This window comes from Oryctolagus cuniculus, chromosome 14, assembly GCF_964237555.1.
Source record: "Oryctolagus cuniculus chromosome 14, mOryCun1.1, whole genome shotgun sequence".
Lineage (NCBI taxonomy): Eukaryota > Metazoa > Chordata > Mammalia > Lagomorpha > Leporidae > Oryctolagus > Oryctolagus cuniculus.
This window is the reverse complement of record NC_091445.1, coordinates 6,687,792-6,712,176: the sequence shown is the minus strand read 5'-3', so window position 1 is coordinate 6,712,176 and position 24,385 is coordinate 6,687,792. Positions and strand designations below refer to the sequence as shown.

The following is a 24,385-nucleotide window of genomic DNA, read 5'->3' as shown; positions in this document are numbered from 1 at the left end:
GCCACCTGTTCCCCTCCTCAGCTCTAAGATCTACATCCGAAACATTCTTTCTGCAGAGCTCCTGGGCGGTCCCCGAGGAAATCAGTGAACAGATTCCCATCGCGGGTTGAATCGCAGTGAAAGATTACTGTTCACGTTACAGGAGAATGATATTGAAGACATGAGTATACGAAGCAGACTCCAATTCCGAGAGCTGGATATATGATCACAGAAATGAGAACACACACTTCCATGGCATTTGCTAAGTGGCAGCCGCTGTTCTAGTAACTCATTGAATTATTTCAGTTGATTTTCACATATAACAGAGAGTCAGGTGCTTTGACAGATGAAAATGTGATATTTAAGATGCAATTCATGGTATTCACTGCAGGCCTTAACCCTCACTAACCGGCTCACTAGATCCCGCGGCCTTTTTCCTAGTTTTATAAAAGTACTCTTTCATGGGGATCGCCAGGATTTCAGCTGGCGTTTCTGTGTAATCTCAGGAGCTTTGGGTGGGTTTTCTTTGCCCAGTCCCCTTAGGCACACCTCCACACAATCTCGCCAAGGTCACTCTTTTCTCGGAGGTGAGGTCTATATTTAGCCCAACCAAAACTGGGCTCTTTTTTAATTTTCAAAGAGCAGGAAAGCTTACCAAGGACACAGAAGTAAAAGGAAGTGATTTACTATAGCCTGGTTATGTCCTTTGGACCCCGAGGACAGGAGGGGGCAGCAGCCCCGTAGATTCCTGGTGTGGACACTGCCCAGGCTGGCTGCGGAGAGGACCAGAGCAGGAGCCTTCCCAGGCCACAGCAGGCGAGTAGGTTATCCCCAAACACAGGAGCTAAGCTTCCCACACTTTATTCATTTGTCAGGGTTTTTTTTCCTCCTCCTATAGATCTCTTAAAAAATAATATCCTTAAATTGATTACTGACACAGATTTCAAGGGCCCATCAGCATGGGTTGCTAATATTTATGCATCTTTACACTTGCAAAGCCTACCTGCAAAATCCACAAAAAGACACAGCTGACCTCAGTCCTCCACACCGAGGCCCAGACACAAGACCAGAATGCCGTCCGTGTACCTCGGCACCCACATCCCACAGCCTTGCCCATTCCTCCTAGACCTCGCTTCATCCGGCACACAATCTATGTACACACAGGTTTCTCAGAAATCTTTGATGGATTTGACAACAGGAATTCTCTCCCAGTATATCACCAGGAAAAGAACCACACACACACACACACACACACCCTCCCCCCAGCCTAGAGCGTCTCATCTCACCGAGTTCACACTGGTCTCCGCTGTATCCCGGCACACAGGTGCACACGTAGGAAGTTTCGGTCGGGTAGCAGGTGCCCCCATGGAGGCACGGGTTTGTCTTGCACCGATCCGTTCCTACCACATCAGGAAAGCAAGGAGAGCAATTAGGCTCATCTCTCAAGTTCTCGTAGACCTCAGCAAACAACGCCACATTTTGCTATCATAATACAAGCTTCACCACGCAATTTCCAGATGCTACAACTAAAAATTAACTTTACTCTCTGGAGTGTTTCTTGGTATTATAACTACTTGTTATCAATTGCATCTACTCATTTCTGGGATTCAATCATTATTATTTTAAATAATACTTATACATGGTATCTGGCAACTAATAGATTCTACCGCAGATTTAGTTGGCATGATAATGGCAATTGATTTTAGTCAAAAATGATTACACGTATGTGCACAGTGAATGGAAAATGTATTCTTTTAAACGAGGTTAGTTCATGTGAAATGGCTGGATACACAGAACATGCATTCTTTTTAGAAGACTGGCTTGTTACCACCGTTTGAATTATATTGCCTTTTACCACTTAATGCTTCCAAAGTGTGCTCTGAAGTCTCTTCTGCTACATTAACATGCCTTTTCCAAAACCACGCTCCACATGTACTCCTTTAAACCATACTTGAAGAAAAGCAACACACGGATTAAACGCTACCGTACAAAAACAAACCCAAACACAAACACCTCACCTAAAGCGAAATCCCCACTTTCTATTACAATTTTCTTTTTAAAATACACGTAAAACCGACACTCCTCAGAGATCAGTGTGAAGGCAAAAGACATAAATTCATGAAGACAGCAGTTTAAAAAAATACGTTCTCTAAAGGCAAATACGTTAACACCATTTGAAGAGTGTATTTTATCGTACTATGGCTTGAATAAATATATCTTACTGAGTTTATCAAATCCTTCCAAATATTTGTTCTTGGAGAATTTTTTCAGAATCGCTTAGGTCTAAGGATACAAATGAGACTAGGAAGTTTTACCAAAAAATGAAATAAAATAGATCCTACAGGGAGTATTTAGTGCTGCAACCCTGAAATAATTACACTTGAAAAGAAAGTACCTAACCTCTTGAGAACAGGAACTTCAAGGACATCAGGATAAGCAAGGGGCTGCTATAGAAGACAACTGTGCTAAGTCAGGCTTGGACCATCTGTGTGTTAAGTAAACCCCTTGTGACTACAAAGACTTGACAGATACACGTTCCCAGGCTGGGATTCACATTAAAATTAGGTTGATCCAGATGATTATACCAACTTCTTCAAAAGCCAACCCAATTTTTCTGTGGCACTTTCTCCCTCAGTTGCAAAAATATTTAAGATCTCCCTGGTCAGTTACGCTTTTTTGCATTTGAACGTACACTGCCTAGACGTCAAGGCCACGGTCAGTATCATGTCTACCTGCTGCCCCCTCTGCAGAACCAGATCCCGGGAACGTGCTTTGTTGGGGAGACTCCGATGCACCACACAAGCACAGAGTCTTGTTCTCATTCCTACTCTGGACAGCAGACACCAGGCTGAGACTAAGATAAGGGCTTGGTGAGAAACTGAGTGTCTCTGAGAACTTGAGGTGGTTCCAATCAGGAAAAAAGTTTTGTTTTTATTAATTTGACTCTTTCCTAAACAGTTTGTATTAACCTTGGAAAGCTGAATCTGCAACAGATAGGCCAGGCATTCCCACATGAGCGGCTGTTTACTGAGTCAGGCTAATGCGACAATTTGTTTTGCAAGGAAGACCCAAACTCTAATTCCTGGTAAACACTGTGCACAGGATAACTGGTACACTCGTTTGTCAAACTTAACTCTCTCTGCACATGTGCAGTTATTTCTACATTATATTTTCAACAACTGGAGTTATGTTTCAGTGAAATTACAAAACAATATGTATTGGCCACATTATCAGGTTATCGGTTACACATTAAATACAGAGTGACAGGAAAAAAAATTCAATGTCCACCACCTTTAATCAATTTTATTCACAAAACACTTCAAGCCATTTATAACAAGTTACACCTCCTATTTTACTTTCTGAACTACATCAAAAAGAAGCATTAGTGGCATAAAAGATAATATTGATATGACTGGAAGAAAAATTCTTAACAGTAGCCATGACACAAAACATCCATCATAGTACAACATACATTTGCAACCCACACAGGCTGTAAAGTCCCGGATTTTCTTCTTTTTCCAGGTAGCTTCTGGGTGGTGATGGTGTTTGTGGATTCCACTGACATTGTTACTTAAATAACAACATGCTGGGAGAAGCCATTCAATCTGGATTCTCAGCAGTCTCAGGCTAGCCCAAGCGGGAAATAGATTCTACAGGATATTACATATTCCCAGATTTCTGGTGTACAATCATTGAATATCAATGGCTCATTTGTATGCTATGTTGGAAACTAGCAATGAGCAGGAAAAAGACCACGCACTTCAGAATGGGCCTCATCTGGGCTCAATTCCTGCTTTGCTGTCATGTGGCTGTGCAACCGTGGGAAAGCTGCTGAAGTCTCTAATCCACCCTTTGGCAAAGGACTACAATAAGTGCTCTCCAGCCTTTCTGTGAAGATCAAGGCCAACGGTCTCTATGAAGCACCATCAACTGCTCTCCGCAGGCAGAACACAAATCTATACCATGTGAACAGCCACTCTGCTTGGGTACTATGTAGGAAGCATTACTCGCACCATCTCAAGCCAAAACATTATAAGAAGGTGTGAAATGACTGTTGGCCTTGCACGAACTGGGCGAGTTACTGGAGCTGTCACTGTCGCACGTGAAAGGCCCCATGGATTTTTGATATCACCACAACAGCACCCACTGATGGGAGAGTTTTAAAAAAGGACTGCTTGCCCCGTTCTTAAAACTAAAAGGATAACTCTGGGACACAGGGCAAAGCAGCGCCACAGTTGTATAATCGCATCAAATTTTTAGGCCATTGATAATTTTTTTTTTTTTTTTTCCATGTTGCCACTGGGTGTTGTTTCTAAACCCAGAAAAACACAAAATATATCCGCAAAGCCCGGCAGCTGTCTGTACTTACTTTATTCTCATCTCGTTATGGCCCCAGCACTGTGACCTGACCTGCAGTGCGTGAACAATGTTAAAGTCTCCGTCGGTTTGACATCACAGTAAAAACCAGACACATACACAGGTGACGACCAAGGGACTGCTTCCGGGTCTGGAAACAGCCTTATCGATGCTGTGATCTTACCTGGTAAATAGACCGCTGTGCCTTCCACTGACTCTTCATGAATGCCAATCAGGAAATCAGTTTCGTTAGAAGTTTCCAGAAGAGGAAATGGAGGCGTCGCGAGCTCATCTGTGTTTCCTGCCGCGGGGCTTCCTGCTGCTTGGGTATTGGCATGAGGGGTTCCTGCCGGTGGGTGTTGTTCTGATGCTGATGTGGCGCCCTCTCTTGAGTCGGAAGCCTGTGTATCCCGTGGAGGAGGAACCGTGGAGCCCTCAGAAGTGTGTGGGCTGGGCTGAGGCACCACGTGGGCCTCCACCCCATAATTCACAGATGCAGACGTAGGATGGGGCCCCTGGGCAGCACCTTCCGACCTGAGTTCACTGGCAGCCGGAGTGACGGTCCCAGCCTCAGGGACTGTAGCGCCGGGCATCACCGTCACCGCGTCTCCAGGAAGCCAACTGCTGGTTTTATCTGGGGGGGTCTGGAGGGGCTCAGCTGCTTCCTCAGCAGTTAGCTCTGTGGGAGGAGCATCCAGCTCCTCCAGTAACTGGGGGTGACTTTGTTCTCCGGAGAGTTCTAATTCTGGGCCAGGAGACCCGGACGGAGGCTCCGTTATGACAAAGTATGCTTCACTGGACGGTTTGAAAGTCACTTCAATACCTTCATGGACTTCCTTAAAAGCATCCGCTGGGGACACGGGCAGGGAGCTGACATCCAGGCCTGGAAGCACACTTGGCAGGAGGATGTCTGTGTGTTCAGAGGCGCCACTGCCTGAGTAGACAGGGAATGGGGATGAGGGTGCTTGAGGGGTCGACCCTGCAAATGCTGACGCTGCTGGTGCGCCATCGGTATGCTGTGGGGGCTCGGTTCCTTCGGCCACACCGGGTGCCTCTGTTAAACTCGGTGGGGTCTCGGTTCCTTCGGCCACACCGGGTGCCTCTGTTAAACTCTGTGGGGGCTCGGTTCCTTCGGCCACACCGGGTGCCTCTGTTAAACTCTGTGGGGGCTCGGTTCCTTCGGCCACACTGGGTGCCTCTGTTAAACTCTGAGCCAGGGGGTGGCTTGTACCAATACTTACATAGGGAGTGGGGTCCATCCATGCCTCGTCGGCTCCAGAAGAGAATTCTGGCTGAAAAGAAGGCCCGATGTGTTTCTTTTCTTCATAGTCCTCCTGCGTCCTTTGGTCCAGAGGGGCGATCATCTCGCTTTGGTCCGCAATGGCCTGCCCATCGGACAGGGTGCTGGACTCTAAGGTGTCATCCAGGGCTGTGGCTTCGGCGGTTGGCTCTCCCCTCTGCGGATGCGCTGTGGCAGACCCCCCGGGGAAGGGCAGAGACGCCACCGTGGGAAGCAAAGTCTCCAATTCTGTTTCTGTGCTGGGGCCCGGGATCGCAGTCATGAGGGCAGAGCCCCTGTGATCCAACTGGCTTCCGTCGTGGGGAGCCCTGGGTGGACTGCGCGTGGCCTGAGCGAGGACAGCCAGGAGAGTGTCGCCAGAGCCCTCGGATGTCTCCCCGGCGAGCGACAGGTTTAGAGCTGCCTCGGGCTTCCCCTGAACGGTAGGGTTTTCTTCACTGCTGCCCTGCAGCCCCGAGGGGGCCTCTGCTTCCGTGTCTGTCTGCATCCCAAGGATGTCTTCGTAGACAGGCTTGGTGTGATCAATATCGATGATGGTGTTTTTATCCGACGTCAGCTCAGGCAGCATTTCAAGGATAGAACTCTCTGTGATCGTCACGATTAAATCCTTGTCCTCTTTGTCCATGAAGATGTTATCGATGAAAATGTTTGCCGTGCTTTTTCTTTGGTTAGGCTTCACGGTGGACTCCTTGAACCCCCGGAAATGGCCTTGGACAGCAGCGGCGGCCCCTTCAGTGGACCTCCCATACAACGCTGGACTTGGCCGTGTGCTCGTGGCCTCCGGGGCACCTCCGCTGTGCTCTGAGCGAGGCAGCATCTCCGACACCACTGGGACTCCAGCAGGGATGGCTTCAGTGGTTGGCACTTGGGGTGGCGTCCCTAGGGACGCATCAGAAGCAAACGTGGGGCTTCCTTGCCTGGGTCCCTGCGTAGTTCCAGAAGTGTAGGCGACATCGAGAACATCCAGTCCTCCAGAGCCCTCTCCAGAGTGCTCATAAAACAAATGAGATGGTTTTGGCGCTGATGTCACAGATTCTAGGGACGTTTCAAGACCAGGCGTTTGGGCGAGGAAAATGGTGGACGAGGCTGCGGCTTTTTGAGCTTCTGCTGTCGCGGAGACCTGGTCGGTTACAGTTTGCGGTCCCCTGGCCTGGATTTCCTCTGCCCATCCGGAAGTTTGCCCCTGAGGGTGGTCAATGTCCGTGGAGAAAGGGAGTGGAGCCGTGGTGGGTCTTTCCGCTCCAGGGCCACTGAGAATTTCTACGAAGTCCGTGCGGGGTGCTGCCTCCCTACCCCCAGGGATGTCTGTTTCAGACATGAGTGGTCCAACTTCATTTGCCACATTCTCCAACCTCTCGTGGTCTTCCATTTTATCACTTGGGGCACTTGTTTCTGAACTTTCCACGTGAGAAGTCTGGGGATATAAAGTGCTTATGATTTGTTCCATTTCTGTAAAATTCACCGACACGGTAGGGAGAGCAGGCCACATGTCTTCCCCTGACCCCAGTCCCGAGAACAAGAGGTCAGCATCTGACTCCCCGACTGTTGGCCTTGGGTCTTTCGGGAATGGCGTCACAGTTTCTTCCCCTTTGATTGACAACTCTGTGATGACTGGTGTCGATTCAGTCACTGAGGCAGAAGCTGCGAAGAGATGTGGTTTTTCAGTAGCTACTGGGTGAGCGGTGACTGATTCCGAGTACCCTGCCTCTGGCTCTGGCGTCGATGTGTTAACTAAGGGAACACCTTTCTCCACCACTTCCTTGTCTATGCCTTCAGCTTGCTCTGTTGTTGCTACAGAATACGTCGTGGTTTGGAGTTCAATGTCAGTAAATGTTTGTGAATCAAAATCTGTTGGTTGTGGTGCAGGAGAGCTTTGGGAGAATTCCAAAGACGTTTGTCCTTGGGTCTTCTCCTCTGATGCCATTTCACCGTCAACGCCTGGTCTTGCAGAACTAACCTCCTGCCCGGACCACAGTCTGGCTGGCTCCACCGTTTGGGGAGAGTCCGTGGGAAATGTGCCACTGACCATGTTCACAGTGTGCTGTGCTGCTGTGGGGGCTACAGTACCTTCAGCTGTAGCTAAAACGGTGGTCCTCTCATTGACTCCTCCAGCAGCACCCACTCCTCCCAGGGCTCGGTCAACCAATGGGGAAGCTGTATGGGAGAAGCTTCCCACCGCACTGGGAAGCACTGGGTCGGAAGAGCTGCCGGCTGTGACCTGTCGCTCACCCGAACCCTCACCTGAGGCCAGGAACTCTTCCCAAGGGAGGGCTGAAGGGCTCATGACGGAGCTACTGGGTCTTGCTGAGTCAGGTGTGTGACTGACAGGAGCTGATGAAGGCACTATAGACAGGAAAGTCAGAGTATCGCCAAACACTGCGTCCCCCGAGCCTTCAGCCACCAGCACTTCTTGGGTGAGGGCATGAGATACTGTTGCATACTCTCCCAAGTCCCCACTGAACTCCTCCAGAGGAACACCTGTGGCAAAGCCCCGTATCTCCGCCCTGGGACTTGGCCTTCCTGAGCCTGCGGAAGCCGGCTTCTCCTTGGGTGTTGGGCTGATACCATCAGCAACTTCTCCATGGATTCCAGGGCTCAAAACTCGTGCTGTTGGCTCAGAGGAGAATCCTGTTTCCACGTGGGTAGGCAAAGTGCCAAATGCTTCCTTTTCACTTGGAATTTCAGATTCTACATCTAAGGGCAATGAAGACATGGTGGTGGTTTCGGGGCCGGCGTCTGCATCTCCGGAGCCCTGCTCCATGAAAGGAGACGCAGGGCCTTGCGGGGGAGCGGTGAGCCCTTCCTGGCTGCCACTGCTGTCCTCGGGGACCCGTGCCCCCCCATCTTCCAAAACACGCATCTCGCTCAAGTCAAGGGCAGACCCTGCGGGTGTCGTCCAGGACACGACACTCTCCCTTGCAGCTGAATCGCCAGTGGGGGCTGTCTTGGAGCTTTCTGACTGTGAGGGCAAAACTACCAGCTCTGGCCTCTGCGTGGGTAAATGCACCTCAACTGTGGCACCTGCACGGGTGGCTCCCTCCTCCTCCTCCTCCTCCTCCTCCTCCTCCTCCTCCTCTTCCTCCCTGCTCTTTCCCCCTGCAGCTGTACTGAAAACCCCCTCAGAAGACCCTGCTTCGCTTACTGCCTGGGTGGGGACTATCTCTGCAGCTCTTTCAGAAACCAAATAGACGGTGGTCACAGGCACATCCGCGACACTTTCTGTGAGCATTATCTTGTGAGCCTCTGAAGCAGTGAGCGACTCCGTAGCGTTTCTCTGTGGCCAATCAGTTACCGCGGGGAACGTGTGCTCTGGCAGCATGTCTGTGTCTTCCCCGGAGCCTTCTGAGACTGGGGGTGAAGGACTCCCCGACAGTTCCACGCTCTGTCTGGGGGTGGTGTCCACCCAGCTGTCTCTTGTAGACAGTGGGCCATCAGGCCATGGGTTTCCTGTTAGGGTGATGGACGCTTCTGCTGCCGCGGAATCTGGAACCACACTGGGAACGTGCGTGAGAGAAGTGCTTGTCTCTGTGCCTTTGGCAAAGGTTTCCTCGGTAGTCCCCGCCAAGACTATCTTTGGAGATACTTGGTCAATGGCAGCCTCCCCCGAGGATTCTTCCGGAAGCAGAAGTAGAGCTTCCGTAGGCTCGGGTACCAGATTTTCAAGTTCAAAACTGTTCTCCGAGACGGATGCTGCCCCCTCCGTGGTTTCTCCCTCCTGGAACGGGGCCATGGGGAAGACATCAGGTTCACCCCCTGAAAACTGCTCCAGCCCTTCAGGGTACGGCTCAGGCTTCCAGGTGATTTCAAGCGATTCGGTGGTTTCTGCAGAGTCGTTGGGTTGCAGGGCGGTAGATAACTCAATCTCAGCCCCGACGAACGCATGAGGGCTGCGCTCCGAGCTGTCTGAGAAATTCTGAGAAGGCGCCACACTTTCAAACTGGCCACGCCTCGCTTCGGCAGCTTCTGGGCCCTTGGGCTCGGTGGTGACCAGGTGCTTCCCGTTGATGTACTGCACTGAGGGGGTGGTTGTGACGTCCGTGGCGTTGGCACATTCTTCCTCCTGCCCTTCGCTCTCTTCACTATGGTATATATCTATGTTAATTAGGTTAGTTATCTCGGGTAAGATTTCAGCAATCAGATCGTGCTCTGGGTCTGTCTCTTCACTACAAGGCTCATCTTCTTTAGATTCTGTATCTATTGGATGACCAATGGCATCCAAATCAATCATTCGACCTGAAAAAAACAGAGAGTTTTCACAACACTTAAATAGAAGCTTTGGCAGTGCATGACAGAAGAAATCGACAGCAAGGCCGCTCACACTCTCAAACACCAAGGGCTCACTTCTTTTCACCTCCCAGGGCAATCGCCCTCGTACGCACGGTTCTGTCTTCAGACCGGCGGCTGCACATTAACAATAGGCACAGTACACAAACCCCACTCGAAGGTGACACACACAGGCTATGAAAACTCTTCAACGTGTTTATTAACAGAACAACAAAGTTCTTCAAATAAAGCGAGGAATCACATAGCCGTGGCGGTCTTGGCATGGGAGCATTCGTCTTGCATGGCACTGCAGAAATAAACACCGTTCACCAGATCACAGGTGCAAAGTAATCGATCGCTGTCCCACGTGTGAGAAGAGGCTTAGGCAGCGAGGCAGCTTCGCCTGGAAAAGGACACAAGAACAGATCCCTCCAGGCCTCTTCACCATGCGCCCCAGAGAAAACTGCCTTTAGGAAAGCAAAGGAGAAGTGTATTCGTGTTCTTCCGCGACGCCATGGCACGCTCTCCCCGCCGAGCCCTTGAGGCACAGGCTAGACACACACACCCCAACCACAGGAGCAGGAGGCCCTGGGTGGGCGGCTGGGGCAGGGCCAGCTACTGAAAGGAGCGGCAGAAGTTTGCAGCACCTCACGCATTTATCCTTTGTGCGATGCAATGTGAACCGGATCCATGCGGATCCTGCCCTGTTCTCATCTAAGTCAGGCGCATCTAAGTATTCCAGCTAGCAAACCTCAGACTCGGCAGACGCTCCCTAGGTTGTAAACTGTCACTCGTGGCACCAAGGACTACGTCCAGCTGACTGCTGTCACCACAAACGGCCCACCCTGGGCACCGGCATTCTAGCGTCCTGCAGCAGGGTCGTGCCGCGATAAGTGGCCTACTTCAGCGGCGAGGCAGTGCGCGAACAGACGCGGAGGCACGGACCCGGGAAGGAGATGACGGATGGCTCAGCCCTGCCATCTTGCCCCCAGGAATGCTTTTCAAGAATCCGTCTTCGAGCCTAGCACAATCCATGCAGGGACGTGTACAGGAGGAGCCGTTACGACAGAGCCCACCCAGATCCACACGCACCCATCCCGCCTGCAGGGGAGGAAACAGCTACCTTCTCCGCTCTGCACCTGCAGCACGAAGCCGCTCTTTCCAGAGGTGGACATCTAGAACCACAGCCACACCAGCCAAGGGAAACCCACCCGAGCAGGAACAGGCACTGCTTGCATCCTAGCCCACCACGCATCAATCAACACAAGCACGGAAGTGCACGAACCTCCAACATAAACTCAACAGGAGTTCCTTAGAATTTTTAAAAGGCAAAAATTCAAAAACCACAAGACTCTCATGTAATCAGGAGACAAACCCTCGAATTGCACTGATCCCTTTCATGCTAATGAAAACAAAAAGAAAACTCTGCAAGCCACCACATCCTCACTACATGGTCTCAGGGAAAATCATTCATGCAGACTTGGTTACTCTTCCTGGAACTGTGCATCCCTCCCGGGGTAACTCTCACCCACTACCCTGCAGGTCTCACATCTCCTTCCCACCCCACCCCAGACATTCAACTCCTCAATCCTGTAAGCTAAGGCACACAGGCATTGGAATCCATGTGACGCTGCGAAACAAACGCGTAACTCCAGCATATTATTGAAAAACACAATTAGGGATCATTTCTGATAAAATCTGTTGCAACTATTCTTAATGGTCAAGTTCAAGATAATGAATAAATGCCTTGCCCTCTGAAAAATTATCGTTCGAAAGAGTAAATGTATTAAAGTTAGGCCACTAAAGTTGTTGCCCGTGTTTTAAGAGAGACAACATAAAATTAAAAAAAATTAAGGTAGCAATACCTTCTTAATACAGTTTACATTGAATGTCTACTTTGCTTCATGAAACATGAATGTGAAGAAAAAGGCTCAACTTTGTGAGAGGCTACATTTTAAATCACTTTTGTACATATGAATCTCTTGAAAGAGTGTATGAATAATTTTATTTAATCACTAAATCATGAAACCTCTCATTGCTAACACTATCTGAGTAAAGTTGAATTAAGCCAGATTCAGTTCAACTACTCTGTACAATTTCACGGAGTTTGCTTCTCAAAAATGTCCATGTCTTAAACTTCTCACGCTATCACTTTATATGCAACCCATTTATTTTGTTGCATTCAGCCTACATACAACTAGACTTCACTATTGAGGATTACATTCAGATTCATTAAGTGTGTCTCTATGTCTGTTTAATGCCACAGTATCTTCCATAGACAGAAAAAAATTTAAAAAAGAAACAAGGGCCAGAGTCAACTATATAAAGAATCCCTACACATTTTGTTCTTTTTAAATAAATACGGGAGTTAAAACTAGCTATTCATTCAGGATTCTTCAGACATGAGAATAAATAAGGAATTAAATAATTGTGTACAGTTATAAACTCCTAGCCCATGAAGAGGGTAAAAACACTCATTGCTATCATTGATTTATATAGGTTTTAAATAAATTCCTAACTTCAAATTAATCATATGTGCCCATAAGCCATTATCTCCTTAGTGCATATCTATGGATGGAAGTTCTGTCAAATATTATGGTGGTGGCTCTACAAAAGTGCAGAGGAGAGGCGGAGAGAGACAACCCCAACCAAGCCAGCGTGCAGATTCAGCACATAAGTAGACCGACAGATGGCCACGATACTCACTGAAACCTTAGAAAACAAAGAACTCTACTTTCAAGTCGACAATTCATATAATTTAGCTAACTATCAATTCACATTAAGTTACATAATTCAGTCCATTTTCCATTCAAAGAACTCTAACCCTCCTATTGCTTACAAGTCAACTAAGGTTTCCCTAGCATTCTAGATCATGTCAGAATTTTCACCAAAATGCAGCTGCTGGATGTCATATATTTCATTTTCTAACTAAATATCAGAATGTCTCATTGTACATGCATTTCACAAACAGCACTGTTTCAAACTAGTTTTTTGCACAAAAAATTAAAATCCCTACCACGACCACATAGCATCTTCCTATGAGCCAACTGCTTGCACAAAACTTAACTGAGTATCCATCATGCTACAGACTCTATGGCAGAAGCTTGTCACTGGAGAGGGTCATGTACACTGTCAAGTCTGCCCCTACTCCAGTCCGAACCAAAGGCTCTCGTCAATCAGAGAACCATCATCAAATCACAGTAAGTTGCAAGTGAACAGCAAATATCTATAAATAATATGTTCACTGCATTTATATTATAAACACTTTTTAAAAAGACTATAATATATATGGGGTTTATAACATGATTTTATGGGATATATATAAATAGTGAGGCAAATTAACATATCTGTTATCTCCCATAGCAACTTGTTTTGTGTACCAAGAGAAGGTGAAATCTATTTATTTAACAAAAATACCTAGTAAAATTTTACTATCATCCTCATGTTACACATAAGATCTCAAAGAAAAAAAATCCACTAAATGGAAATTCTTAAATAAAGCAAAGATTACAAAATGAGCGTTGAAACGATTTGGTTTCCTCTTTAGGAATGCAATATCTCACAAGGAAGCAACCAACAGTCTTGTTTAAAGAAGTCATATCAATTTCCAATGGTGTGACTAGATCTTTTAACATGAGGAGAAGTGTTAATCACCCGGGCTTTGAAGTTAGATGTTTCTTCCAACAGATTCTTTGCATATCGATCTACATTTTATCTGGACCACAGAGCTAGTTAGTTTCCATACTTTGGGGATCCCACAGAGACGCAGCAACGTGGAATCCATCTTTACAGAGAGAGGCGCCTTCCTCCCACACATCACCAGAATTCCTGTCCCGGCTCCCTTGTATCTCACCAAGTCCTACCTGTTCCTCTTTGTTGATTCACCTGCTGAAACTGCCTCTTCATCTCCCTTTTCTGTCACTACCTTGAACCACTACACAGGTTCTGAGAGCATTGCAACAGCTCTAACTATTGCAAGCCAGAAAAGTTCCTTTGTAGGGAGTGGGGGCGGGGGGAAAGACACCTGTACTATTGTAAAAATAAGTATCTCCTTCCAAAATGAGGATCTGCTCTATTTCATAGGAACAGAACAACCTAACAGAGTTATTGACATTCCAAGCTCTCGGATGAACAAGTCCTTATAAAAGACTGCTCTATTTTAGAATTTCACTCTAAGGGTAATATAACTTTTATTTGGATTTCAAGACTGAAAACCACAGAACTCTACGGAGTGTATGTATAATCTTTTCTATGTTTATACGAATGTATTTTAACAGCTTGACTTGAATATACTAGTACCATGGTTAATAGGTTTTTTAATGGCATTTCACACAAAGCTTTATTGCTAGCTGACCTCAAATTATTCACCAAGTATTTTTAAGTACTTCATGGCAGGTTTTGCAGACATAGCACAAGTCCTCCAGTCATACTATTACCAGACACAAAACATAGTTGCTATGATGCATAGGCAGCTGGCTGAAGTTCATGTTCTCTTCAGGGAATTTCACAGTTTAAGTTTAAGAGCTTTTAATTAAATGTAAGTTATACCAATGTGCTCAGCAGAGAGATATTAGATCACATTTTTTTATTAAAGTGGATTTAATTTTAACAGGTAACAAAAAAGATTTTGTTTCCTTATTTCAAAAATACAGTAGACAGCCATACTGAAGCAGTTGAGAAACAGACTTGTAGAGTTTAAAGAGAAGCTTAAAATTCCGTCAGATGTTCAGGCTGTCAGACACAGGGCTCTAGACCAGTAACCAGACAAAAACAAACGTGCCAACGTCCCTCCTCGTTCATTAGAGCAGCACAAGGCCACCAGAGCCTTCAGAAGGGGAGAACACCACCTCCAGCGGCCTTCCACACAAGGATCTCACACAACCCGAACCTCCAACATTTTCACAATTTGAGACACTCTCAGAATCTGACCACTCAGCAGGTCAAATTTAGAAGATGCCATTAGACCAAGGGAGAAATCTTGCCAGGGGTTCTTGCCACCTTGACTGCGTCAAGGACTGAAATGCACGTGCTGTCTACAGCAGTGCTCAGTCGTCCCAGAGGTGACAGAAAGACCAAAGGTCCGCACTGGGTCCTGTGGCCCACATCTCGGTCTCAGCCTCTCAGCGCTGCGGCGGGGGCCCATTCCTTTGCCCTTCAGGCATATCCTCTGCCCTGAAAGGAGCTTGGTGCTTCTCAATTCATGATTTGACACCCAGCAAGGGTACTGAGTGTACGTAAACAACGTAAGTGCTCCTGACAGCATCTTTTAAGAGGCAGACATGCAATCGGGGTGATGGATGAGAATCTCTTCTCCCAACCTCAGATAATCCGGAATAATGCTGCCCCTTCAAGTGGAAAGAATGTGTGCAGACACAGTCTCCGGTCTGAGGGCGCTGCAGGAGACAGCAATGCGCGCACGCTCTGCTTGCTCAAATAGCCCAAGGCGTTCACGGCCTTCAGTTCTTCAAAAGCAGGAGGTACTGTCAAGTAATCTGGGAACATTCAAGCACTTCTGAGCAATGAGATGAAGAACTAAATAAAAGTAAAAAAGTAAGCCTGGTTATATAGGTTTCTCAATGTTTCCTTAAAAGATTAAGAATAGGGAAATTGGACAAAAATAGCCATAGCCTGGCTTTTTATTCTCTTTTTCACTTTAGTTCTCTGAAACTGTCACATAGAATTTGCTAGGTAGATGATAGACAGATTACTAGATAACCTAACACCAGAAAAATAGAAATCGAAATTTCAAAGTAGGTACAAGCTTTAAATATAATAAAGCAAAATCACCCCCATAAGTACGCGTGGATCCTGCTTGGCCCCTGAAATTATGGCGACCAAGCTAAACCTACCAAGCACTATTTTACTTCTAATTATGCCGCTCCTTGGTTCACCCCTTCCTCCTGGCCTCTTCAACAGGACGTTCAAACAGCCACACTCCTGGGCCCCCTTCCTCCTTCTCTTCAGTCTATTGTTGCTGTCATTCTCTGCAACTCCAGCCCCCCCCTCCCCCCACCCCCGCCCACCCAACTCCCCCGCCCCCCAGCGTCTTCCTCATTCGCATCACAGAGTTGTTCCTAAGACGCTCCCATCCCCAGCTTGGAAAGCTTCATGCGTCCTCCTTGAGTTTCCCCACCTGGTTATGGATGGTCCAGCTCAAGCCCACGTCCCTCCAGTATTTTCTCTAAAGCGCCTCGGCTCAAACTGGCCAGCTCTTTGGTGTGTACCTTACGGGACTTCGGCCATATGGCTTTGCAGTCATAAGTTCCCTGGCTGTTGGGCCTCCCTTTTAGTCTCACCTGGTTAAGTAAATCCCATGTTCCACCATGCAATGGGAAGAGACCTTCCAAGCCCGCAAGGCCCCTCCCCCTCTCCTCCTCCAGTCGCCCAGCCCCCCTTGCGGGAATTCAGTTGGAAGAACACCTGTCCCACATTCCACTGGCCTGACTCTCCCTTCCAAAGATCTGTATCTCGGGCTGAAGAAAGTGTTCTTTGGCTGCAATTACAGCAGCGAAAGCATCACACAAAGAACTCAAACACGAAAGACTTCTGCGGTTATAAAAATCCAGGCCATGTAAGCGTTCAGGTACAATCTCAATGCTCTTTTTTTATTAATCACTCCTTTTCTTTCCAAAGCCCCATGGGCTTCTATCAAGGCAGTAATCACTATTTTCTCAAATGTAAATGTTCATTGAACAAACTCACTCTTGCAGCAGAGGCAAAGAGTCCGGAGGTCACAATATTTCCTTGTAATTCCCAGGTTTGCGGAAAGAAGTGAACAAGGCCATGGCAAGAGGCCTCCACTAGTATTGGGATCCAATTGTGATTATTCTTGGGACTTTTAAGAAGATGTATTTCCATGATATATAATCTAATTTTCATCAGTATTGATGGATTCATTTAACATTTGTGGTGAAAAGTACACACCCCAAAGTCTGATCAAAGGCCACCTGCTCACTCAGGGCAGCCTGAGAGAGAAGTGTTCTCCCTCAAAATCGGTACATGCACTTTACAGTGGCAAAGACCCAGTGCAGCCCCCTCCCCAGCAGCCACAAAGCCTTTGTTTCTCCTGGAGGGTCCAACACGTGCTGCACTAGGCGATTCCCTGCTGGCCTGTAAACCGCGGCACAGGACCGGCTCATGGGTGGTTAGCAGCACCATGCGGGGAAGCCGGGTGGGTGCTCCGTAGGGGATGAGCACCCACAGTTGCCTCTGAGGTCAGTCCTGAAACTTCACTTGCCCAAGATGCTTCTTCCTTATATCTGATTAGCCTCTAATTTTCCTTTGATTAAAGCTAGCAGTTGGCCTTTATTTTACCAGCTCTTGCCTACTAATTATTTCAAGTTGCCTTCCCAGCTGAGCTATACATTATATCCTCTCCTTTTCTCTTGCCACACAGGGGCTTGACTGAATGACTTCACATCAACAAGCCTCTTAAATGTGTTCTGGGGCAGGTGTGAGGAGACTGGCAGGAAATGTTTACCTGCAGAGAGTGAGGGAGGCCACCCTGAGAGAGCAAGGTAAGCCTTCTACACTGAGCAGATGGCAAACGTCCTGCATTCCAGCTGCTCCCCCAAAACACCGGAGTGTCTCCTTTCCCTTCTGCATCCGAGAAGCCTCCTACAGGCTACACACGTGTGGCTACGGTGATCACACCTGCCCTCGTCCACACAGGAGGGCCACGCTACAAAGGACAGGACGACGTCACTAAGGCCAGGCCAGGCACTCCCTGTGCACCGGTCACACAGGTGTGTGAAAGCAAGGTCTGGGTAGCACAGGGGCACAGCACATCACAAATCTTCACCAACAAGGACTCCGAAATACAACCAAACGTTGCCCCTCACTCCAGAGATCCTGTCCTGTGGTTTAACGTCTACTCAACTTGAGGAACAGGCACTGTTACATTACTCCTTTCTAGCAAGGACTTGGAAGGTCCACCATAATTTACTCCTCTCCACAGGATCAACTCCCTCTTTTTAAGAATAATTAATATCCTTCCTCTCTCCAACAGATGTACATTTCCCTCCTGATTCAAACTCACAAAATCTAAATGCCATGTCTCTAAGGAACACCAATTTCAATGCAATGAAATACTTTAAAGTATTTCCTGTTACCTCAATTAGGCTGAAAAAATTCAAATAAAAAGAAATGTGATGGTTTTCACCACAACATATCACCACTACCCTTCCCTGCCCCCACCAACCTCAGCCCCATTCTTGGAACGGCTCTCTCCATGAGCCCACTTCATCATCAACTATTTTTGTACACGAACAACAGGCCTCACTGAGAAGCAATGTTATCTGTGTTCTTAAACAGGCAAAATTTGGCAGTCCTCTTAAAAACATCAACTTTGCAGCTTTGCTTCATGCAACGCAATCTCAGACAGCATTGCATGATCTTTGCTTTAATTCCCGCTCCCTTCACCACGCACGGCCGTCCCCCTTGACTACGGCCCTTCCCCCACAATCTGAACACTGTCTGGACCTGTGAATACATTTTTTATTCATTGCACAAATGAATGATCTAAGAGCTATTAAGAGAGAAGAATGTAATCCCTGTGTAGAGAGCTGGGGGTTTCCTTGACAACCAGAAAAAGACAGCAGGGAATGCTCCTGCATTCTATGAATATGCAAGGAGAGGCCAGGCCTGATACCTGGGGAAATCTAACAAGATTTTGTAAAAAGATCTCTTCTTTCAAGGAAAAATTAAATTGGGAGTTTTCAAAATCATAAGCCCTATTTTCCACAGGAAAAAGAGCAGAAATCCCAGTAGGTCGTCTCGTCAGGGCCACAGGATCAATACTACATGTAAATTTTCAATAAGGGCTGAAGTGCCCAAAATGGCATCCCCCAAACCAAACACAACCCACGGAGGATTAAAATGTTACCATGCACTTTGCACCCAACAGACACGTATAGTTAGATGTGGCTCCTTATGGCATAAGTCATCTTGGATATTAAGAGAATTCAACTTGTAACCTATTAAGCACAAAACAACCTATATTTTCCTACACGGAAAGGTTCAGAATGAAATAGTTTCTAAAGCTAGAAGGTGATTAGCCTGCAGTAAGTGGGCGCCATGTGCGGGGCACGCTGCTTGGTGCCTCACAGTCAGGCCAGGGGTATTGCATGTGCAATGTGCAAAGGGCCTACTCAGTGCCTGGCCTTGGTGAGCACTTCAAGACACACCCTTCTTCCAGCAATCTCGTGAGGTTGGAGTGCTGGAAATGGTTTAACCACGGAGACCTACAGAGGTTCAATAATGTATTCAAGACCAAACAGATGAAATGAACCACCCTGCTGACAATGAACTCAGATCCCTCTCCAAAGGTGCCTTCCATGATATCAATGGCTTCCTCCTATGGCTTAGTACCTATCCGTGTTCATTCATGACACCCCAAATAGTATGTACTTCAGAAAATCCAGAGGCCGGTGCTGTGGCATAGTGGGTAAAGCCGCCACCTGCAGTGCTGGCATCTCATATGGGTGCCAGTTCGAGTCCCAGCTGCTCCACTTCCCATCCAGCTCTCTGCTATGGCCTGGAAAGCAGTAGAAGATGGCCCAAGTCCTTGGGCCCCTGCACTTGCATGGGAGACTGGGCAGAAGCTCCTGGCTTCTGACATCAATCAGCAGTTCTGGCTGTTGTGGCCATCTGGGGAGTGAACCAGTGGATGGAAGACCTCTCTCTCCCTCTCTCTCTCCCTCTGCCTCTGCCTCTGCCGCTCTGTAACTCTGCATTTCAAATGAACAAATAAATCTTAAAAAAAAAATCCAGTTCTCATGTGGTTAGTACTCTGTAATTATTTAAATTTTAAATAAGTGAGAAAAAATGTAAACATGTTACGTGCATATGTAGATACACACATACACAATCGATGTCAACATTTTTGTGCCCAAATAAACATCTTTTAATTCCACTTCCCATAAATGAAAATTTTTGTTATTTCACAGCCTCTGTGTTTTGCAGAAAGAGTATGGGTTAAAGTTTAGCAAATATCATTCTGTATAATAACATCCATTTTCAAGTAAAAAAAAAAATATATAACGGGTAAATTAAGAAATTCCTGGGTCCACATGGCAGATAAGCAAAGCAGAGGCTGACGTCACCCTCCCAGTTTAGAGCACCTGCCCTGTAATCCTGCTGACTCAGCATTCATTGGACTTCCGGGATCATAAACATTTGCATCAACTTTCAGAGTGTGCAGGTACTCTTAAAAATAGCTCCGTGCCTTCTTTCTCACAAATGTGTAAGTCTGAATCATGGTACTTCATGACTCATGAAGATTATTTCAAAACACTGAACCTACTCAACCCACAGAAGACCCTGTCTTTATCCAAATCTTAGAATCGCTGATGTACACAAAGGGGTGAGAACACTCCTTCCCGGGGAACCCAGCTGAGTGTGTGGCTCCCAAGAGCTGTCTGGGTCCCTGGGTGACTCCTGGAAAGACATTCAGCTTCCGAGGCAAGCTCTGGCCCCTGTGTGATCCCTGCTCGATTTAGAAATAGCTCATTACACTCGGGCCTCCTTGGCCCCTGTGCCGAGCCTCGTTTGGGAAGGACAGGCTAATAACTGGCTTCCTGTAATTTCTCTTTAATCTACCCCTCCAGTTTAAGGAGCCTTACAATGCTACCTTCTTATAAAATATTCCTTAACTTCCTCTCTTCTCTTATTCCTTTGCTGATTGCATATATCATTCACTCTGTCATACAAAGAAAGAGAACATTGCCTACCTAGCTCTGTGTGTGTGTGTGTGTGTGTGTGCACACCACAGTTATATTTAATTGTGTTGATAATGGTTCTCCAATATGCATTTAAAGGCCATGATTTATGTTATTCTGTGTCCCCTTTTCAGTATCTGTGAGAGCTGAGGCAGGTGGTAGATTTACTTGAACACAATTCTTGATTGGCCGTGTTCTACTGGAAGATGGTGGCGCATGTCTCTCGAGCTAATGCCATAGTAGTTAAGTGGGGTTTGTTCTTGGATAGTGCTTCTGCCTCAGGGGTGATTTTTCTTTTCATATCTTTTTTTTTTTTTTTTTTGACAGGCAGAGTGGACAGTGAGAGAGAGAGAGACAGAAAGAAAGGTCTTCCTTTGCCGTTGGTTCACCCTCCAATGGCCGTCGCAGCCAGCACGCTGCAGCCAGCGCACTGCGCTGATCCGATGGCAGGAGCCAGGTACTTCTCCTGGTCTCCCATGGGGTGCAGGGCCCAAGCACTTGGGCCATCCTCCACTGCACTCCCTGGCGACAGCAGAGAGCTGGCCTGGAAGAGGGGCAACAGGGACAGATTCCGGAGCCCCGACTGGGACTAGAACCCGGTGTGCCGGCGCCTCAAGGCGGAGGATTAGCCTAGTGAGCCGCGGTGCCGGCCTCAGGGGTGGTTTTGATCATGGCAAGTTATAACTACAAGGGCCACTGTCAGAAAGAATAAGCATTGGTTCTAGGAAGTAGATAATGAAGTCCTATTACCGTCCATTTTGTCTAGCCATAGAATGCTTCTTTCATTATTACACCTCCATCTTTGAAAAAAACCACTTAACTTTTTTTTTTCCCATTGAGGTTAGCAGGTTAATGAAACTATCCATAGACATTTAAAAAGTTGAGATTCTATACGTGTACATGGGTATGTCTCTCTATGTCTGTACGGACATGTTATACATGTGAAATATTTCACTGTGAAGGACTTTTAAATAGAGACCCTTGGTCTCTGGTATAGTACTAAGCCCATTAATAATTTGGAAACATTAAGGTCAAGTATTTTCTTCATACTACAGAAAGGAAAAGAAGATAAACTTTCTTTTCCTGTTTTCATTGAGTATTGGAAGGGGATTTTCTAGATACTGAGAAACAAGTGAGTGGTGGGAGACACCATTCTAGCTTCCTACACAAAGAAACAAGCTCCTCTGGTGGTGAGGCCATAGCTGGAGCCCACAAAGGGAACCACCCTCAGGTGCAGGTACCAGCTCCACTCACTTTCAGCATGAAAGCAGCAGCCTAGAACCCCAGAAAAGACAGGGCTCCAAGGGCAATTCTGATAATAATTATATTGGTATTTAATATCTGTGAATTTCCAAATCATTTAAATATATTGGTAAATCAGTTTATGAAAACATTTGCAGTCCTGCTATAGCAATGTTTAAGATTTCAAATGATTTAGAGACAGCATCTTTAGAAAAATAATTCTAAAATTGAAGAAACTCTTCCGACACCTTCAAATCCTATAGCTGGCACACATGTTCACAAAGAAAATCTTTCAATAATTTTTCAAAATGCAGGTGTGCAAATTACTCCTGAAATAGGAGTCAAGTTCTCAGTATCCCCTGAACCACTGTTAAACACACCCCATAGCATTTTTCAGCTCATAAAGATTTTATGAGCTGAAAAGTTCCTTCAGATTTTTTTTAACTGCTAACTACAGTTGCCTTCCAGCCACTGCAGCCTAACTTGCTATTAAGATCCATTTGAGCAAATACAACATAACCATGTTTTGTTTCACTGCAGTAAAAAAAAAAAAAATCAAGATTTATATGACTTGCTGAGGACAGCAAAAAATTATGAATACCTTGTTTTAGTGTAGCATGGGTGGTAGTTTTGCTTACTTCAATACAAATATATGTAAAGGCTAATTCTATTTTTGTGAATAGATTTACACGAGTTCACACATGCGTGTAGGATTTTCCAGTCTGGAAAATCTTGCCTTGATGCAAGAAAAAAAAGGTTGGTTTTCCAGGCACATGGGCACTTTCCCTTGTTAATGTATACACCTGCCTTCGAACTCATTAATTGAACATCTGCTGTAGGGTTTACCTTTGCCAAAGTTCAAAATGTTGGAAAATTAAATTTCTCAAAGAAAACAAATAAAATTAGGATAAGTAAGCAGCTGAATCTGAGTAAATGCCGTGGTCATAAAGATAATAACTGCTTTCAGTCTCAGGGAGAACGCGTATATAGAACAGTCCACAGAGAGCACAGACAGAGAGGGCGAGATAATTACTCCGCAGACACATGCCCCAACACACACACTGGAATCTTACCTACCGAGGGCCACCAAGTATCCCACAGCCTCCTGACCTGTTATTATCAACTCAAAACAAAATCAGGCCGAAGGCAGCCCACGGGTTCATGTTCTAAAAGCAGAAGCAAGAAGAAACACCCATGCATGTCCCAGAAGTCCAGCTGAATTAAGGCCACAACGCACATACGAGCATGCATCTTTGTATGGGCAGTTTACGGGTTAGGGGGTGCCCTCTCTCCAGTGTGAGTAGCCCTTTATAAACTTAGCTCTTTTCTTCCTGAGGGCTGCCCATTCTGCTGGGGAGAGGGACTTTTTCCATGCTGTAATTCAGTCACCCCAACCTAAACTCCCAATTTCCCATTCAGAAGAGTTTTTCAATGTAGAGCATTTTTATTGTGTTTTACAGTATTCCATTAAATGCAGTCTCTACACTAACAACAGTAGCAGAAATTAAGAAATATTTCTGCATAGTTAATTGCTCAAGTATTTTTTAATCCTCAAATTATTGTTTTGCTTCTCTTTACTTTTTTTTTTTTTTTTAAGTTTTACCTTCCTGTCTTCTTTCCAAGCCCGCTAATAGCTTCTTCTCACTCCTACTTCGTGGCAACTCTTGTTCTCTTTCCCACTCCAGTTTTGAGAGACAGAAAAGTAATGTAGAAGAGAGGAAATACATTATGGTTTCCTAAAAAAAAAAATCATGCTCCAATCCTGGCCGCTTTCAACTGTATTAGGAAGTGGAGATAAATTTCAGGACTCCGGAGATGTGGTCTCTATCATTCACTGCCACACCAAAGATTTAACACTGAGAACATTCTGGACAGTAGAGAAGCCACGACGCATGCCCCTCCAGCACTGGATGCCAACCGACTTCACAAGACAGCCACCTGTTTGCTGTGAACAGGTGTGCACCTGAGGACACTCATGAAGGTATTAGCACTCTTTGGAAAAATGATATCCTGATGGGAAGATATTGATAGTAAGAGAGAGCGAGAACCCCTAATAGAAAAACATTCTCCTAGTCTAGCTTCTCAGAGTCAGGTCAAAGAAAAGTGAATATTCATTCATTTAATTCTTATATGAAAGTCCCACAGTTAACCTCAAAACCAAAAAGCCTGACTCCATCTACTGACGCAGATGTGCTAGGCATTCTCAACTCAGCCTACCAGATTTGAAAGATGGTGTGGTCTCACTTTCAGGCAAAATAAGTCACGCTTGATAAAAACTATGGCAAACGTTAACCAAAGGAGAGAGACAATTTTTAAGATGCCTCCCAGAGCTCAAATATCCCCATAGATAAGACAATTAAGTAATAAAAGAAAAAACGCTACAGCCTGTGTTTTTGCTTTTAAGAAACAAGCATAGAGCTTATGTAGCCACTTTCTGCAATTAAATTTGATGCAATAAATTATAGCAATGCCTTTTAACTAAGCTAGACTGTTTTACTTCTAAAGAGTTATGCCCCATTAAAATACC

At 46.2% G+C, this 24,385-nt stretch overlaps 1 protein-coding gene across 4 annotated transcripts in view; it reads right to left on the bottom strand.

Moving 5' to 3' along the window:
* Nucleotides 1-24,385, bottom strand: part of VCAN (versican) — a 106,477-nt gene that overhangs the window by 32,983 nt on the left and 49,109 nt on the right. For 2 of the 4 annotated variants that reach the window (XM_008261907.4, XM_070056398.1), the window contains 2 exons: nucleotides 4,520-9,868; nucleotides 1,266-1,379 (listed from right to left, as the gene is read on the bottom strand). In XM_008261907.4, coding sequence (XP_008260129.2) covers nucleotides 1,266-1,379; nucleotides 4,520-9,868 — 5,463 coding nt within the window. The remainder of the gene's footprint in view (nucleotides 1-1,265; nucleotides 1,380-4,519; nucleotides 9,869-24,385) is intronic. The other 2 variants (XM_070056399.1, XM_070056400.1) reach the window with 1 other exon arrangement.